The 19,148-nt window shown below is 37.7% G+C and overlaps 1 protein-coding gene across 2 annotated transcripts in view; it reads right to left on the bottom strand.

Moving 5' to 3' along the window:
• LOC131675474 (succinate dehydrogenase [ubiquinone] iron-sulfur subunit, mitochondrial) overlaps positions 1–19,148 on the bottom strand; it is a 224,370-nt gene that overhangs the window by 67,966 nt on the left and 137,256 nt on the right. For both annotated transcript variants that reach the window (XM_058954466.1, XM_058954467.1), the window contains exon 5: positions 12,285–12,386. In XM_058954466.1, coding sequence (XP_058810449.1) covers positions 12,285–12,386 — 102 coding nt within the window. The remainder of the gene's footprint in view (positions 1–12,284; positions 12,387–19,148) is intronic.

Below are 19,148 nucleotides of genomic sequence, written 5' to 3' on the forward strand. Positions count from 1 at the left end.
TGAGGTCGATCATGTCGTGCCCGAAACTTGCAGCTCACTTCGAGCTACCGCAGAGAGCGTTGGACATCCGCTCCCCGCGGATCGGTTTTCCGCCAACCTACGGATCGACTCGCAGTTCGCAAAGATGCGGAACTTATAGTTCGGTGCCTGGCAGTTCTGGCACGACTCTCTCGACCGACCCAGAGGTCAACCCATGGCATAATGTCCCGGTTGACGACACCGGGAACAAATTGGACCTTCTTGCACCTGACCAGTCGGTCCTCGGCCAGAACTAGAGCACTCCAAGATTCTATGGCTTTCTCCGTTACAACCATAGCATTGACCATGAGAAACAGCTCTATCTCGCCCGTTCCTTAGGCTATTTTGACGTTGAGCGACCTGTATATTCCTGTTAGATCTTCTCTAGTTTCTCTGGATCCTAGGACCGGGATATTGTACTGGTACGGGCTGCATGAAACTTCTCGCCGCGCACTGATACTCCTCTGAGTCGCTACCCGACGAACGTCCGGACATAACATGGTATTTCTCTTCCCTCGCTTCTTCTTCTTGGCCTTCGGCTTCCTCGCCGGAGGCACATCTTCTTGGACAACCACGGCACTGACTGCCACATGGCTCTTCTTGCCCTTCCCTCAATAGGCAGCGTCCTCAACTAGCAAATTGTCCTTAGTAGAAGAAGGGTACCACCTCCTCTCACACTCATGATGCTCCTCCAGCTTCTCTTTGTAGTACTTTATATCACGCAGAGAGTATACCGTCTTTTCTCGGATGTATCTCCCGTACGCCGGATTCAGTCCCGCCCTCGCTAAACGGACCTGTTTTCTCTCTGACGGGGAGGCCTCATTCGCCTTACGACGCTCTCGAACACAGTCAGGTAATCTCCTATCGATTCGTCCTCACCCTGCGTTCGACGAGCCAACACATCGTAATACTTCTCGACATCCTCGTAATCGACAGTCTCCGGCAATAGTGATGGAGGAAATTGTAGGCAAACTCTCGAAACGTACGCCACGTTCCAAATTTGTTGGACAGCCACACCTCTGCGCGATCGGAGAAGAGGACGTACGAAACTGAAAGCAACTCACAATCCGGAAACCTGTAAATTTATATACAGCGCTCCAAGCTCTTCAAAAAACGCTCAGCCGACGATCCTGAAGCTCCGGTGATTCCACGTACGGAACGTGGTCACCGTATCAGCCCATCTCCCGTTCAAGCGCCTCCTATCGTCTCGAGGGGGACCACTCACTGGAGTTCAACCGCGCTCGATTTTCATGGTGTGACCGACATTGGAAACGAGCACATGATCTCTCGTCCTCGCTGGTGGAACTAACGTCATCCACCTCGCTCGACTCCTAAGAGCTCACGGGCCTATCGCGCCTCCTGCCTGGCCTTTCCCCGTGACATAGTCACCTGTGATACGTCTCACTAGACAATTTCAGTGACGACGTCGGCAGACCCAAATTTCCGGTTGGTCTCGCTCGACGCTCTCTATCACTTGTCGCTGAAGCCACTGACCCTCGTCTCAGCTTCTGCAAAAGTCCGTAAGAACCTGAAAGCTGGGGTAGCCTGGGCTGACTCACTCCCTGCTGTGGCGCGATTCTCGCACGCGCCAACGACACTCGAGAAACGACTGGAGCAGTGGGAAACTACGCCGCCGGAGCCACATTCCCTGCCACAGCTCGACTACCTACACCAAACTCGAACGCCTGCAAGACCAGCACTATCTGATCAAGTATGGCTGGGTCATCTGCACAATGGCCGGTAGCAAAGTAGGGTCCGGCAGTACCGCATTTTCCCTCCCAGCTCCGACACCGGGATCCACTGCACCATCCCCCAGCACGGCCGAGGCAAACACGGGGACGTCTCGTTCCCCCTCTCGACCTCCGATGTGTTCGACTCATGTCCAGCACCCTTTTCAACGAGGGTCCGCTGTGCGATGTCGTATGGGTCAACCGACCCTGAAATCGAAAGCGAGTGCTCCGTCCCCTTACACTCAGAAGGACGGAACAAGGAGAGGTCATCACCTCCCAAAGAATTCGAGTGAGACTCACACGTTAACGCCTGCTCTAGCATGTTGCGCAAACCCTGATCCGCCCCCATATCCTCATCGTCACCGAGGATGGGCTCTGGTAACGGACCAGACAAGAAGTCCTCGGGGTACAGGGTAGCGCCGGTCTCGCGATTTCATAACGAACGCGCGGAAAAAGCGGTTCTGAAGCACGACTAGCTTCTCCTCCGGACTCAAGCCCTCCTGGAGCATCAGCTCCGTATAAAAGCAACAGGTGCCGTATAAAAAGCTTCGGCTCCCTTGAATTTTGCGGCATCTCAATTTGTCTCCCGATATTTATGCGCTCTGCTGGCACGTCTGCGGGCACGGATCCTTTCTGTATACGAGATGAGCCCTCCGAAACAGACTGCGCAAGCTTGCACGAATTGTCTACCGCGCTATCACAGTCAAAGCACCGAACCAATCCCCACTCCTTGTTGCCACACCTGCATCTGTGGGTAGACACGCACTTCTATGATTAGCAACCAATGACCCAAAAACCAGGAAAACAACTAAAAATTCTAAAAAACTACTACCCCGCAGGATGGGCCTTCCTCTAGCTCCAACAGTACCCGCTCGGCCATGTACAACAGTGTCCCAGTTACTACGCACCGCAATACCGCGTCTCAGTTGACAACCAGGCTAAGACTCTACTGCGCACGCGCTTGAGCCGCTTCCGGACACCCCAGCGCCGGCTGCTACGTACCTACTCAGCCCCCTGCGCACTCACGGCGTACGCGCACTATCTAACCGTCGTAGACTGAGATACTGCATACCGCAACGGTTGCACCACACAACTATTCACGCTCAAAGTGCCCCTGCACTCAGGCAGTCACGATGCACTCAGATTACCTACTGGAGTTCACCACCACACTAGGCGAAAAACCTAGTTGTCTAGAATCATAAAGACTGTTCTAAAAGTCTTGTTTAAGCGATAATAAAGCGATAAATAAAGCGATCGAATGAAGCGATCTGTTGCATGGTGTTTCTATCTTTTTATTACATAAATCGGAATTAATCAACGAATGAATTAATTGTAGGTCACTCTACCTTCCACATATTTAGTAAAATATATATATTTTTCCTTCGTATGAAGAAGAAGGCTCACTCGACCAGGGAGCTCATTCGCAATTTCTTTGATGAATACGTGTGATCGTATCCGTTGAGATTATGAAAAAATACAGGTATTAATTCTTTATAAACAATGTTACATGTAGTATGAGCAGATCCTCGATACTTTCCAATAAAGTGTCTATGATCGCGAACTTTTGTATCCTTTTTAGTATCGAACAGCTTTTTACATTCGTGGCATATCGTACCATGAAGAAAACTGAATATCTCATGAAAATTTAAAGGACCCCATACAAATCTTATGGAAACTGGTTTTCGGCTAAATTTCCTAAAATTTTGCATAGAGGTAGCCAGGAATATATTGATAAAAAATCTCAATAGGCACCTTAAATCAAACCCCAACCCCCTACAACCCTCCTAAACTCCAAAAAGTACTTGTATGAATCTAGGATCATCGATGTTAACATCCAGCTGAAATTGCTCATCATTTTCTCTTACTATTTTATCTTGAATATAAGAAGGAGAAAGGCCAACTTGATAAGTACCTATGGTAATAATTTAAATCAAGGAGAAGAAAATCAAGTAGATGTTTATGTAAGCGTTGCCAATTTCTTCGTCTTAAGTTATCGATTTCCACTCTCGCTTGCACAACATTAAGGGTGTTGTCCAGTCGGGCACTTTGAAAAAATCGATTTTTTTTTTTACATTTTTCGAATGTATATGTATGTAAGAATATTGTGTTAAATTTTTATAAAGATCAGAGCAATATAAGTGTATTTTTTTCAACCGAAACGACCCTACCCGACCGCTCGTATACCTGCGCGCGGAGCGCGCCGATCAGACCTCTGCTCTAATCCCCTCTGACGTGTCTTTTCTATTCATTTAGACAGCTGATGCTGTATGAATCATACAATTCTCTGAATTCTATTGTAAATTTATCTTTGTATTGATTTATAAACGTATACCTTTAAGTTTTTGGAGCAATAACGTACCTTGGAAAGAGCTCTGCTGCTATTGTAACAGCAGTTTACGCTCAGACTTCGTGCGTGCAGTATCCACAGTTCAGCATCATGCCTCAAGCGAAAAATAAGAATCCGAGCAGAAGAAATAAATGGAGATTCAGTAGAAATCAATATACTACTGAAAAAAAGTCAACGCAGTCAACAAGCAAAGCTGCTGAGAAATTGGAATCTGACAATTCATGTTTTGACGTTGAAGAAGATCCAATGTCTGGGTACGTTATTATTAACTTTTTGACTGTGTTTTCAATGCTGGCAACATTTTTGGTGTGCAAAGATTGTAGTAAAAGTATTAAGTTTACGAAATTTGGAATACGAGGATTAAGATTCAGATTATGTGTAACGTGTGAATGTGGAAAAAAATTCATAGATTCGTGCCCGCGTATTAAAACTGGGTATGAAGTTAATCGTCGCATAGTATTTGTAATGCGATTGATTGGTGTTGGATTAGCAGGAATTAATAAATTTTGTGGATTAATGGAGTTGGGCAGAGGTTTACACAAAAATGCTTATTATTGTATTCTCGATCACATTACCGCCGCAGTGAACAGTGTTTTCAACATCGTAACGCGCAAAGCCGTTAGCGAGGAACAAGAAGTGCATAAGGAAAAAGGACTTCCCAAGGATGTTTTATCTGTTTCGGGTGACGGCTCTTGGGCAAAACGAAGTTTTTCCTCTTTGATAGGAGTAATATCTCTTGCCCTTAAATTCACTGCAAAAATTGTGGACGTGATTGTACGCTCAAGTATATGCAAAGCATGTGCACTGTGGAAAGGAAAAGAAAACGATCCTGAATATGAAGCTTGGTACGAAGAACACAAGGAGCATTGTGATGCAGACCACGTAGGCAGTTCTGGTTTGATGGAAGTCAAGGGAATCGTCATAATGTTCTACCGTTCAATCGAAAAATTTGCAGTTAAGTATGGATTTTATATTGGTGACGGCGACTCAAAGACTTTCAAAATGTTGCTGGAATCGGAACCGTACGGTAACCCTCTTGTTGTGAAGAAATTGGAGTGTGTTTTACATGTAGCAAAAAGAGTTTTTAAGCGTGCTAATGAAGCCAGAAAAGCATTGATACAAAAGAAAAAAGCCTTGAAGGAAGCTGAAAAAAAAGCTACAGAAAAAATATCAGTGAAAAAACCCACACCGAAGAAAACTGTTGCGAGCAAAGTTGCAGAGAAAAAAAGGCTGTCGCACAGCTTCCCGCTACTAAAACTCAAGATTTAACGATCAAATTAATGAAAGAGCTGTCAGAAAACTACGGTTTAGCTGTTCGCAGAAATAGTGATTCTGTTGAGAACATGCGAAAAGAGATCTGGGCTGGTTTCTATCACAAAATCTCAACAGACAAGAAGCCGCAGCATTCGTACTGTTTGCCGAGTTGGTGCACATACCTTAAAGCAAAAGAAAGTAAGTCTGAAAGATTACAAACACAAACCGGCTCTTTCTTCTGAGGTGCAAGAAGTACTCAAGCCGATTTATGAAGATTTGACGAAGACCGAACTACTTGAAAGATGTTTAGGTGACCACATACAAAATAACAACGAAAGCTACAATCATTGTGTCTGGAACATGGTACCTAAACATCTTTTCAATGGCAAAAAAATAGTTAATATTGCAGCAAAAGTAGCTGCATGCATACACAACGAAGGATACAGCCCAGTTTTAAAAATCATGGAGGAAATGGGTTTGAAAATCGGGCCGAGCTCTGCGAATTACATCGCTGATCACGATTCCACGCGTGTTCAAGAAGCAAATCGCCACAGCTTGAATACTTCCAAAGAGTCTAGAACAGCGAGAAAAAGGGCTAGATTGGAAGAAAATCAAGGTTTCGATCAATCAGAAGGTACTTCATACGGTGCAGGCATTGCAGATTAAATTTTGGTAAGATATTTTTTATATTTTTTGTTTAAAAAAACTTTAAAAACGCGTTTTTCTCAAAACAACGTTTTTTCGGACCTGCAACATGATTTCTCCGGAACCAGTGGACCGATCCTTTTGAAATTTAGACCACATATTCTATACATAATTATCAACAAAATTAGCCCAAACTTAATAATTATGGTCCATTCTGTAGCTATTATCATACCAAATCTAAAACACTTTGATTTTTTTGTTTCAGATAAGCCGTTGCTGAGAAATCATGTTGCGACTAAGCTGTCTTGAAATTACCGCTCAATATTCAACTACGTATTTCGTACAATAAACTTGAAAAAAATGAATAAAAAAAAATTTTTTTTTGGAATTTAAGATCTAATTTATTATACCTATGTATTTTTATATCCATATCTTTCATAATCTACTCAAAAAAAAATTCCAAAAAATAGCAATTTTTTTACCCCGCCGACTAGGCAACACCCCTAAGCATTCTTGATCTCTTAAGCATTTTTCTCACAAGTTCAGCATTTGCTTCTTGCATAAGTATATGCTGACATACAAGCATATATAAATGATAACGTATGATCTTAAAACGCATTTTAGATCAGCGAAGCACAGGACAGGTGAAGAAAAGGTAGGGGAAGCTGTTCTAGTCGCTTTGGCTGTGTAGCTAATATAGATAGTAAGAACTATCAAGAGATAAATGCAGCCATCTCTCAGTTGGTAGAGCTACGGTCTTTGGATAAAATGCGAGTTCGATTCCCTGTAGTTTCTGTTCATTTTTTTCGCTGAGTTAAATCTCTATTACATACACATAAATAAATTATATTATATAAATAAATTAGATTTAATTACATATAAATAAATTTGAATATTTAAAACGCATTTTGAATTGGGTGGGAGAGACGGGGAGGGAGAGATTGGGGCGGGGGCTCTCGCGCGTGATTTAAGAGTGTTGATCTGATAGCTCATACACTTCAGAACACTGATCTGAGGCCCCTATAAGTTGTGGCTTCTCTAGATTACCTACTCAGGCAATTAATAAGGAATATTACATTCAAATTTTACAACGTTTGGGTGAAGCAATGAAAAGAAAACGTTAGCACTTTTGGTCAAGTAATGGCTGACTTCTCCATCGTAATTATGCGTCAGTGCATTCGTCGAATCTTGTGCAGCAGTTTCTGAGTAAACACAGTATGGGATTGCTTCGGTAACGTCGATACATTTCCAATATAGCCTCTTGTGACTAATGGCTGTTCCTAAAACTAAAAAAAAAAAAAAAACACTCAAAGGATAGTAATTCAATGAAACAATGACAGTTGAAAATGACGTAATGAGTGTACTCAAGGACATCCCTAAAAGTGAGTTTCAGGTCTGTTTCGAGAAGTGGAAATATCGGTGGTACCATGTTCAATCAAGTCGGAATTACTTTGAAGGCTGAGACCCACCCGATGATGACGATAACACCCATCAGAGTAAATTAAATAACTTATTAACTTGAAAACTTTCGATGAGTGTGGAAGTTAGTTCAGCAAATGCCATGCTCTAATACAAATTTATTACAATAACGTTTGGACGGCATGAAGTTAGTATTAATTACATTGAATTCCTCGACGTAAAACTATTTTATTTTATTTTATATATAGCCAAACTCAGTGTGCCACATAAAAATCTTTTTTATACACGAATTTCCCGCTAACAATAAATTATTTAAGACTCTTAAAAATATTTGAAAATAGGCACGTTCAAAATTCTAGTGACACTATATTGAGTATAAAGTATTGTTATGTATTCTCCTCTGATTTCGAACGAAATACGTTGCTAAGCGATTTATTAGTTTTGTTCGTTTTGCTTGATTTTGTTTTCTCAGTTGTGTTTTTGTGTTGAGATGAAAAACATATATTTGTGGTTATTTAAATAAATACGTTCTCGTTCTTTTTATAACAAAGTTATTGTTATTTTGTGTGAGTGTACGTGTGAGTGTAACATTTTGGGGACCCCTCCGGGATTTCGAGATGTCAGGAAAAACGCCGCGCACACCAACGCATGTACCATTCCAGACAAAAACAAGAGCACAAATTGCCGCGGAGGAACAGGCCGCTGCAGTTGCTATTACCAGTGCCGAGATTGCTGCTATGGCCGACGTTGTACTTGTTAACAATGATACCGCTGCTCCTATTAAACATCGACCGGAAAAACAAACAAGACCTACTAAAAATACAGGTACTGTTGCTCACACTAATACTAAAGCTGCTCATGTTGATTCAGGTGACGACTCGACGGCTGACGGCTAGCGCTCAGGGAACAATGTCCGGGTAGTGATTGCGGACGTTTTGCCAACGCCGCCGACGGTCGCAGATGCCTCGGGTGCGCTGACCAATGAGTTGCGGGCGGTGACTGAACCCGTCCTCGTGCCTACGGTGACCGATATCCCGTTGCCACAAGCTACTCTCCAAGAAGCGCTGTTAGCACTCAACGATGCAAGGGTTGAACTCGATAAGTACCGAAGACAACTGGAGGTTATGCAAACCGAACGAGAGGCCGAGCGAGCATATCGTGGACAATTGGAAGAAAGGTTACAACATCGCAGCGTCGAAGAGCAGAACGTTACGACGGAGCTTCGTCTAGATGCTACTGTTGTTGATCGTCATCGAACCATTGAGAATCTACAGTCGCAACAATGTCTTCTTGAACAACAACTGACCCAGTTCCGTCAACAACGAAACCAGATGAGTTCCTCTTCCTACCTTACTACACAAATTACACCAATAACAAATACAGCGAATACAAGTAACACGTGTACACAACAGATAAGGTTAGATAATAGGGAGATGAATACACCTATTGTAAACTCAGCCGAATCAATTGAAGTAGGGTTAGGCTATAACTTCAAACCTGACACTTATGATGGCACAACTCCTCTATGTGAATACTTAAATCAATTTAATTTGATTGCAAGAGCTAACGGGTGTAGTGATGAAAAGAAAATGATAGCATTAGCAGCTTCGTTGCGTGATAAGGCAAAAGGTGTATTGAGTAGCTTTACCGATATGGAAGTTTTGGATTTGAAATCATTATTGGGGAAACTAGAAGCACGATTCGGTGAACATTTAGAATCAAGTAGTTATTTCTTGTTTCAAAATAGAAGACAGAAAATAGGCGAAGATCTTCCAACATTAGCTGCTGATATCGAGAAACTGGCATCGTTAGCTTATCCTGAATGTTCATTAGAGATTCGCGACAAAATTGCTTGTGCTCAATTTATTATAGGTATCTATCATACTGGAGTTAGAGAAGTTCTTCAATTAGAGCGTATAATTTCTTTGAAAATAGCTTTAGCTCGTGCTCTAGAAGTGAAATCGATCAAAGAAAGAAACAAGATTCCCGTCTTTCGAAATGCGCGAAATTTCCAGAATAACCCAAGTTCTTAAGAAGATAAATTTCAAAATGAAGTAAATAGTATAGATAATGGCAAATAGAGTCAACCATTAGATCCTCGAGAATGGTTGAAGAATATTGAATGCTATCATTGTCATAAAAAAGGACATACACGCTCTCGATACCCGGAGCAGGGAAACTAGGGTGTGTCGAACTTTCAGGAGCGGGTTTGACATTTAGTGAACAAGCTCCTTCCAATAATGTTGCTGGACCTGATTTGTCAAATATGCGCGTTCGTAGAGTTCTTGGAAATTTGAAGACTTTTAAGTTTAAGGGTAGTATTGACAGACAGTTATGCGTTTTTAAATTAGATACAGGTTCAGACGTGACGATCGTCAATCTTCGATTTGTTGATCCTCATTATCATAAAAATTTTCTATGATGGTTCGAGTGTGAGGTACCCCACTGGTGAAGAAGTTCCTATCCAATTCAAAACAATTGTCCGCGTTAACTTGGGTCAATATTCAATCTTGATGACAGTTTTTGTTGCAGACATTACTGACGACTGTATACTTGGGTGTGATTTTTTGAATAAGACCAAAATTACAGAACCAATAACTTTTTATTTCGAAAACTATTGAGTTTAGAGGAAAAGTTTATAGAACAAAAAGTCTTAGAATTCATCAAGGAACATGTCTGAATTTTTTCAGAATTTTTGGAGATGATTTTCGAAAAATGGATTTTCCGTATTCTCCGAAAATTCAAAAATCTCCTCGGAAAATACTGAAAAAATTCAGGCGTATTTCTCGTTTAATTCTAAGACTTTTTTGTTCAATGAACTTTTTATCTAAACTGAATGGTTTCCGAGATAAAAAATGAGAAATGTTTTTTATGGATTTTTTTTTATTTTGCCACCATTTTGTTGGAAGAAGTGATTCAAAAATTCCACCAAAATTTCTGGAGATACTTTGATAGTCGTGATCACCTCTGATCATATTTGTTTGATGATTTTTTAGCGGTAACATTGCTAAAAAATATCGCAAACTTGATTTTTCGCAAAATTTTTCAGGTTTTTATTGTTTAATTGGCTATAACTTTTTTATAACGCAATCAATCGCAATTTTGAAAAAAGATTCTGAAAGAGCGTTAAATTTCCCATCCAAATACGTGTTTGCAGAAATTTCTTAGGCCTATGACTACCGAAAAAAACGCGTTGAAAATCGACAAAAAAATTGAGCATTTTGGTCGTTAATGGGTTAATTTATAATCATAAAACCATGAAATGCATAAATGTATGGGCTTCCAAAGTATTCATTCACTTCTACTTCGCTCATGATCATTTACTCATAAAAATAGCATAGTATTTTTATGTTTTCGAATATTCTCACATTGTATTTGTTACAATGTCACTTTCACCATATTTGTTCTTAAGTATATCTTTCAATCTATCTTTTAAATTTGTATTGTTTAATTAATATTTTACTCTTCTGAATATTTTTTCGGAAACAATAAATATTGAAGAAAATAGATATTTAAGTGTACTCTGAAAGGAAGGTACCCCAGGTGTCTCTCGTCAATTTTAGTCTTTTTCGAATATATTATAGAACATTGACAAATAAGACGAAATATCATTTATAATAATAAATATAATTAAAATAATATCCAAAAACCAATAACCCAATAACCCAACCCAAATAACTAAATGGTCTTTATTAAAATAAAAGTTCTTATTGATAATCATGTCTTTTATGGCGATTTTGTGTAATATAATAGCTATTTTTCTTTTGAGTTTGGCTGTAAACCGCAGTTAGTACTCCCCACCAATACACGTGTAAGATTAACAAATTGTAAGAAACATTTTCGGTCTGCCACATTTTCTGCCACAATAAACAAAAACTGTTAAAGTATGCTATTATTTCGAAAAAAGATACCAATTTTCTACTGATACGTAATAAAATATACGAGGGGTGGTTATCCCTTGACAAAATTTGTTAAATGCAAATACACGTCAGCTGACAATGAGATATATATGTTTGGGTAACATATATTTTTCCAGATTTTTTTTCAAAATTAATACTTTAAATTTATTAATTTTTTAAATTTATTTTTGGTTTATGCTTGAAACTAGAACAAATTTTGTGATCTATTGACATATCCTAGCATTATTTTTAATATGGATTTTCTAGCTAGTTTGGATGAAAAATATAGTTTTTCCCTTTAAAGGAACTATTTCTTGACACCCGTAACTTTGACGAGCTGTTTGTTTCATACCTAAAAATCGTTAATCCATAGATAAAAACACGCGTGTCTTATTTTTCAAAAAACTATTAAAGTATGCTATTATTTCAGAAAAAAATCCCAATTTTGTACTGTTACATAGTAAAAGATTCGAAAGGTGGTTACACCCTTGAAATATTCTATTTAGAAAAAATATAGAAGTATGGCAACTGAGATAAGTATTTGTGTATAACATATTTTTTTCATATTTTTTCACTCAAAATTAACTTCTTTAAATATTTTTTTATAAACGAATTGTTTATTTTACTTAAAAATAGATAACATCTTGTCAACAAATCGATATTTTTCATCCCTTTACGTAACACAAATTTTCCACTGAGTTTAGTTAAAAAATATTAAGTTATTTTTTTAAAAATGCTTAAACCACCCCTCGTCGATTAAAATTTTGAGGGGCTGTCTCATCTTCCTGAAAAGCTTTTTCCATAGATAAGAAAAACATGTGTAGCTTATTTTTTAATGTTCTACGACATATCAAAAAAACACTGAAATAGGCGAGGGACACTTACGTTACTTTCCTTGTGAGAAAATGTTAGAAAATCACTTATACAGGTATAGCAAAATACTTATGCATTTATCAAATGGCAAAGACTTACCTGCATCAACACAGCAGGGCCAAGATATTTATCTCCGTTCCACCAATAAGAAGGACACGACGTACTGCAGCATGCACATAATATACATTCATATAATCCATCCTAAAAACAAAACTTATTAATGAATATGTAGAAGTAGTTTAAATAAATAAATTGCAAATAAACTTTTCAAAGCGATTAATATTTAGGTATCTTATAATATATTACTAAGAAAATAGCTATTCGAAAAAATTTCTGGTTCCAATACTTAGATCTACATTTTTCTCATAAGTAAGGAACACTTATTCAATGAACAATTGGATGGACCTACTTAAGCTACAAAAAGAGAGAGGTTTAATTTTCAAATTTATATCTATAGCCTATGCGTGTGGCTATAAATTTATGGAAAATATTTCCAACGTAATTTAGTGAAAGAGAAAGTAAGATAAAGTTAAAGATACCAAGGACCTACATAAACTATGGGACATTGGAAATTTGTTTTTCACAAATGTACAAATCCTATCTTATTATAAATTTATTAGATAAATTAAATTTCTTAAAAGCGATTTATAATTTACTCTATAAGAAGACGTAAATATGTTCAGATACATTCGTCGACGAGGCTCGAAGGCATCCTGGACTTTTTGTATAAAGCCGCTTACCAGGGTAAGGGCGCGTCCGCCGTGGTGTTCGGTGAAGGCCAGAATTTTGGATTGGTCTTCGGTTTTAGAAGTCGCGATCCTGGAGTGGCGAGCCTCTCCTGCAGTTGCCTCGAGCGATACCCATTCCTTTCAGAGGACCGCCCAATAACGGACCTTAGAAGATTGTTCGCTGACCATCCCTTCGTCTAGTGGAAGCTGTACCGCCAAAGTCTCGTGTATACGCAATAGTTGATTTTTAATTTCAGTGTAATAGGAATTAGCCTGAGGCTTCTTCTTCGGTAAGTTAATCATATGCTTTTCCTCGATAAACGCCGTGATTATTGTTTTGATCGTTCAATTCATCCCTTCCGTTGGATTACTCTTTAGAGAGAACGGAGTGCATGAAAATTCGCTCATTAAACTCGCGCTTAACGTTTTGTACGTTTGTTTTCTGTACTATTATACACCTTATCCAACGCGTAAAAATGTCTATAAATATTAGCAAGTGTTAGTATCCTTGGGTCGATTTCAGAGGTGGACCTATGACATCTCCAGAGACCATTTCTCAGGGGCGGGATAAAACATATTTCCCTATCAGTTCAACAGGAATCCTCTGCTCCACTTTTATCTGCTGGTAGATTTGACAGTTGTGCAAATAATGGAAAATAATGGCAAAGGTGGAAGACCGCGTCAAAAAGTGTCAAAGCAGTTAACTATGGCAGGAAATGTATACCTGTTAAAGTTACCTCTATCTTAACTAAGAAGAGAAGAGCTTCCAAACTTGTCCTAAGTATTGATTATGACGTATCTGACGATCGCATTAGCTTTAAAAATAGCAATAACAAAAAATACAAGGTATCGATAAAAACAGTTGAACGTCATCTTAAATTTGAAAAGACTGATCGATTTGAAAGACACGACAATGATTCAGCATTAGAATTTTTCATAGAATATAGGTATAGATTACATGGATACATTACAAATATTACAAATATATTACAAATATATTTATATATATTACAAAATCAAAAGAGAATATAGCGTGAAAACGGCAATTAAACGTCACGGTAAATGATAACGATATTCATTATTTATAACATTGTTATATCATATATTCATTATATTACAAAAAGTAGTTAAAATCGCTATTTTTAAAACTGACTTCTCCTTTACATTATGTCGAGACTTCGTCTTGGCACTTTTTCTATCTAGTGACACCCATCTCCTTGCACTGTTATTAATATTAATTTTGACCGATTGTTTGTCGTGTTTCTGTACAAGTGCGTTTTTGAGAACGCTATATTCAGTTTAGGGAAAATTATAATCCATTAAGGTGATATTGTGATCTTTACAGGAGTGGAGATAGAGGATAGGTAAATTATTTCGTGTAGTTACCATAGTAGTATAGTCGTTGTTATCCAGGGGCTTTGTTGGATAGTGAGATAACTCCGTCATCCATTGTCACTACGTACGGGTGCCCTGGTTGCAACTATATGACTAGGTTACTAGATTATGAGTGAAAAAAAAATACAAGATATTTTTTCAATTCTACCACAAAATAATTTCGAATTGGCTGCGAAGTTAACTTCACTTGAGAATGAGCTATTGAACAAACTTTAAAGTCGGATTGAAATTCCAAAAAACGGCTATACGCATTTTTTAGAATTTTTTATCTGCTTTTTTGGAGCTTGACCTTTAAATGTTTTTCGATCTGTATCAAATCTTTCCAAAAACGCTTTATATAAGCAATAAAGTTTTCATTTTTTGAAGAGATAGTTGGGGTGAATAAGAAAGTTGGAGCTAGCCTTTTTAAAGTAAAGTTGACTTCATTTTTTAAGTAGATACTGTTGGAATTTTTTTCGAATATTTTGGCTAAAATCTAATTTGGGTCAAAAGTCGGCTTTACAGAAATATTTATTATTATATTTTTATATGATATAATAATATTATATTATATAAATCTATTTTTTAGCGAAATTGTTTAAAAACAAAACGAACCAGTCTCAAGTTATATTAATAAATTACAAAATTTAGTTTTACAAATAAAAAATTTGAAAAGACTAAAAACAGATATGACTGACGGAAAATACTCCGACTTTGAAAATTTCATCAATGCAGCCGCAGTAGTAAATTCTAATAAGGGTTTGCAACAGGATATCCGACTAGGAATGTATAACCAGAATGATTTAAGTGCGGCACTACTAAATGTTATCGAAATAGAAAGCAATCTCAAAAATGTTACTGATTGTATTGGCGGAATGTTGGAATGTTTTCTTGAAGGGCAGTGTATAATGTTTGGATATACAGGATATGCCAGTTTAATCGCCTCAGTGAGTTTTTGCGGTTACTATGGGAATTAGCGAAAACCGCTTCGGATGAAAGTTGCTCAACTTCGAAGGAGACGTGTCCCTATGACCTTGCCGTTAACCTTGTTGTTGGAGGCTATGTTTAAGGTTATTTTTAAATCAACTTTATTTTTTTTTAAAGATTTATATGTAGATAACTTTTTTTATATTCTGACACCATCAATCTAAAATTCAGATAATAATCTTCAATCGAACTCTCTCTACAGACATCTAAAACATGCTAACTTGCTATAAGCTTGTTACAAATAAGAAAAATAGATAAATCTTGATTAAATTAAATTGATATAAGACTGATTCCGTCTCAAATCATGCGCAGCCAATTGGGCATCCATGTGCGAATCACTCCATACTATGAATTTGGAATTTTGAAATACTAATTTTGAATCTCTGTTCTTTGTTTAATATTAGTCGCAATTAGATAAAATCTTTTTCATGTTATAGTACAATGTAAACCTTTCAAATTTATGTAATGAAAAATATGTATAAGTGCATTTCATGGAAAATTATGCATTTTTCGAAAAAATGCATTTTGTAAAAAAGTTGATATATCTCGAAAAGGCCATTTTTTTGACTCATATTTTTTTTACACATTCTTCGTTTCAATACCTTCAAATGTATATAAGTTCGGTTTCCGATTTTTGCTTTTTTATGGAGATAAAAAATTAAAAAAATATTTTCACATTTAATAAAATTTGTAATTGAAACTGCAAATGAATAGTTGGTGTTTGTTCAAGAAAGTTCCAAAAGAAACAAAATAATATTTTTACACCTTTTTTATGAAGAATACACACACACACACGCGCGCGTAAAGTTTTATTCGATTTAGTTTTCCTTTTGTTACTTGTTTTTTCAACTTTGTTTGATACAACTTTTGCCTTAATGTGGCGTATGTTATTATATCGACTCTTTTTTGAAGATTTTTTTTCATTTTAGTTTTCCTTTTAGTCACTTTCTTCTCCTTTTTCTCCACTTCTATCCATTTATGTACGGCATTTATAGCGATGTAACATTTGGTCTCCCTTTCGGATGGCTCAGACTTCCAATATGACATTGCTGTATATCGTAAAACTTCATGACAACATTCCTCTCTCTAAAAAATTTTGAATCTCTTCTGATTTTATAAGTATTAATTATATCCGTGAAGTGTGTAACGGGCTTATCTGCCTCCTGCCGCAGCCCCGGAGGCCTGACGATGTGTCGAGTAGATGCGTGAGAGATTTTTGTAAGGAACCTCTTAGCTGCAGAAGACAAAGTAGCCGCGATCTTATAAAGTGATCGCGCGCGTACTTATTGAGCCCTCGCGCACGCCTTATAAGATATTGGGTAAAGGAACGGGAAGGACGCCGGGCAAGTGAATTCGAATCGGTGTCGACCGTGATCTTTTGTTTATTCTATAAACAAAACGGCGTCCAGAGAGCGACGCTACAAAGCGGTACACTCGAGATCCAGACCGGACGCAAACGCTGCGTAATTTGCTCAATGTGAGAGACAGAAATGACCGATAGCTAAACTATCGACAATGTGACGTGCACTCGCTCACCGGATCCGCGCGTCATACCTCACTTTCTTCACTTTTAGATCCCTGGTGTTCGGACTCTAAAACGGTCCAGTGCACTCGTTGCCTTTCGTGGAGAGCCTTTGGGGCTCGATGTCCTCTCTTTTCGATGTGGCTTGTGCAGCGTAGTCAACGGCACATCGACGATAGCTCATTACTCCGACAAGGTGGTGTCGCAATTCGCCGACTCTTGTCGCACCAATTGCCGCTCGCATAGGAACATCCATGTGTGTAGCAACTGTGAGAGGCTGCCCTATTTGTAGCCTGTCTCGCTGCACCGGTTAATTATTGGTTCTAGACGACAAAACTAATGATGCGACGATGCGAGGGTACCGAAATGAAATTAACTACCAATTGCACGCTCCTTCTCTCTCTCTCTCTCTCTCTCTCTCTCTCTCTCTCTCTCCTTCGCTCTCGCGCGCGGTTCCTCGTCCACCAAGTTACCACCGTGTAAACGACTTCTTGTGACTCGCACGTGATTTGGCTCGTGCAAGGAGCGGACTTCATTACAAGTGTATTTCTGAACATGATGAACGGAGCTCTCGGCATTTTGAATTGAGTCCATCTCGGAATAATACAAATTATGGAGAGTAGCATAACGTTTTACTAAGCCTTCGAAACCATCGACGGTACCTTCTCCATTGCCAGATCTAGAAAAAATCCATTTTTTATCACTTTTGCCTTTTTAAATTCACACAACTAGAAGCGATTTTTCAAATAACCTGCAGCACCATAAAATAACATGGTTATTGTTTTAAGTACAATATCATCTTTAGTGAGTTATACTCTCAACTATTTTAATTATTTTTTGCATTACTAATAAAGCATGAGAATAATCATATTTCATATCATCACTGACAACGACAAACCTTATCACCATATGTCCTACATATCAAAGTACAGTAGAAATTAAAACCTATTTGTTAACCCAGTTTACCTTTCCTTGAACAGGAGTTTTCAAGATAACTGTCCAATTTTCAGCGAAATCGACGTGCATTAACAGAAGTCAAAGATTTGTTGGCACTCTTTCTTTTTCTGTTTTTATTTCTAATCTCTGTATTTCCTTAGTCCTTAAGTGTTAAATCACTTTAACGGTATGCTTTGCAAGCTCTTCCTTAAATGTGAAAATAAATACCGTTCTAGTCTCTAAGTTTCTTTTATTGCAAACAGCAAAACATATCTCATTTGACATCTGTAATTTTATTTAAAAAAAATTATTTTTATTTTTTATCTCTGTAGAAAAGCAAAAAACCGGAAACCGGACTCATATACATTTGAAGGTATTGAAATGAAGAATGTGTAAAAAAATATGAGCCAAAGAAAAAGATGGCCTTTTCGAGATATATCAACTTTTTTACAAAATGCACTTTTTCGAAAAATGCATAATCTTCCAAGAAATGCATTTATACACATTTTTCATTACATAAATTTAAAAGGTTTACATTGTATTATAACATGAAAAAGATTTTATCTAATTGCGACTAATAATAAACAAAGAACAGAGATTCAAAATTAGTTTTCATTTTCTATTTTATAAGTACATTTTCAAAATGCATAATCAGTGTAACTATGCATCTGATGAAGAAAAGAAAATACACATGTCTCGTTATTTTTGATATAGAGTCATAAAAAAATGATATGGAGTGGTTCGCTTATGAGTGCTCAGTTGGCTCTGTATGCATTGAGATGGAATCAGCCGTAATGTCTAAACGATATATTCATTGCAAAAAATTATACTGAAAACATGAAAAATGTTACAACATAACAAAAAAAATATTAATTTTTTTTCAGTTTCATATTTTGAAAAATCACTAAAAGTAAATTAATGACGGAACTTGAGTAATTTTTTAGATTTTCTCTACTCTTGAATCTTGGAAGTTTCGATTGAAATGATTGACGTTCTTATCTGTTACGTAAGTATTTTTTCGACATTATTTCGCTTATTATTATATCTATTAATTTAATTGTTTAATTGTGTTTATTGAAAAAAATTGAAAATACATTGATGTGATGATTTATTAATTAAAAACAATTTATTAATACTAAATGTATGTTTTATTCCATGCTTCACTGTGACGGCGGCTCGAAAAAAAAGAAAAAAAAAACAGGCCACACACTTAGCTCGTAAATTAGGATGAAAAATTGCATACAGCTGAGTAAAGAAAATTTTTTTTGTGAACGGCAGTTTTCGGCTCGCGCATCTGGCAATTTTCGGATGTTTGGAACAATCAGAGCGAGTTTACGACCGCGCCATTCGGAGTAGCCAGATTGCGAAAATCTTTGAAAAATAGAAATCTGCAGCGCACATGTGCACCCTACCGAT

The sequence above is a fragment of the Phymastichus coffea genome, unplaced genomic scaffold (assembly GCF_024137745.1).
Source record: "Phymastichus coffea isolate CEN01 unplaced genomic scaffold, Cenicafe_Pcof_1.1 PCOF00023, whole genome shotgun sequence".
NCBI lineage: Eukaryota > Metazoa > Arthropoda > Insecta > Hymenoptera > Eulophidae > Phymastichus > Phymastichus coffea.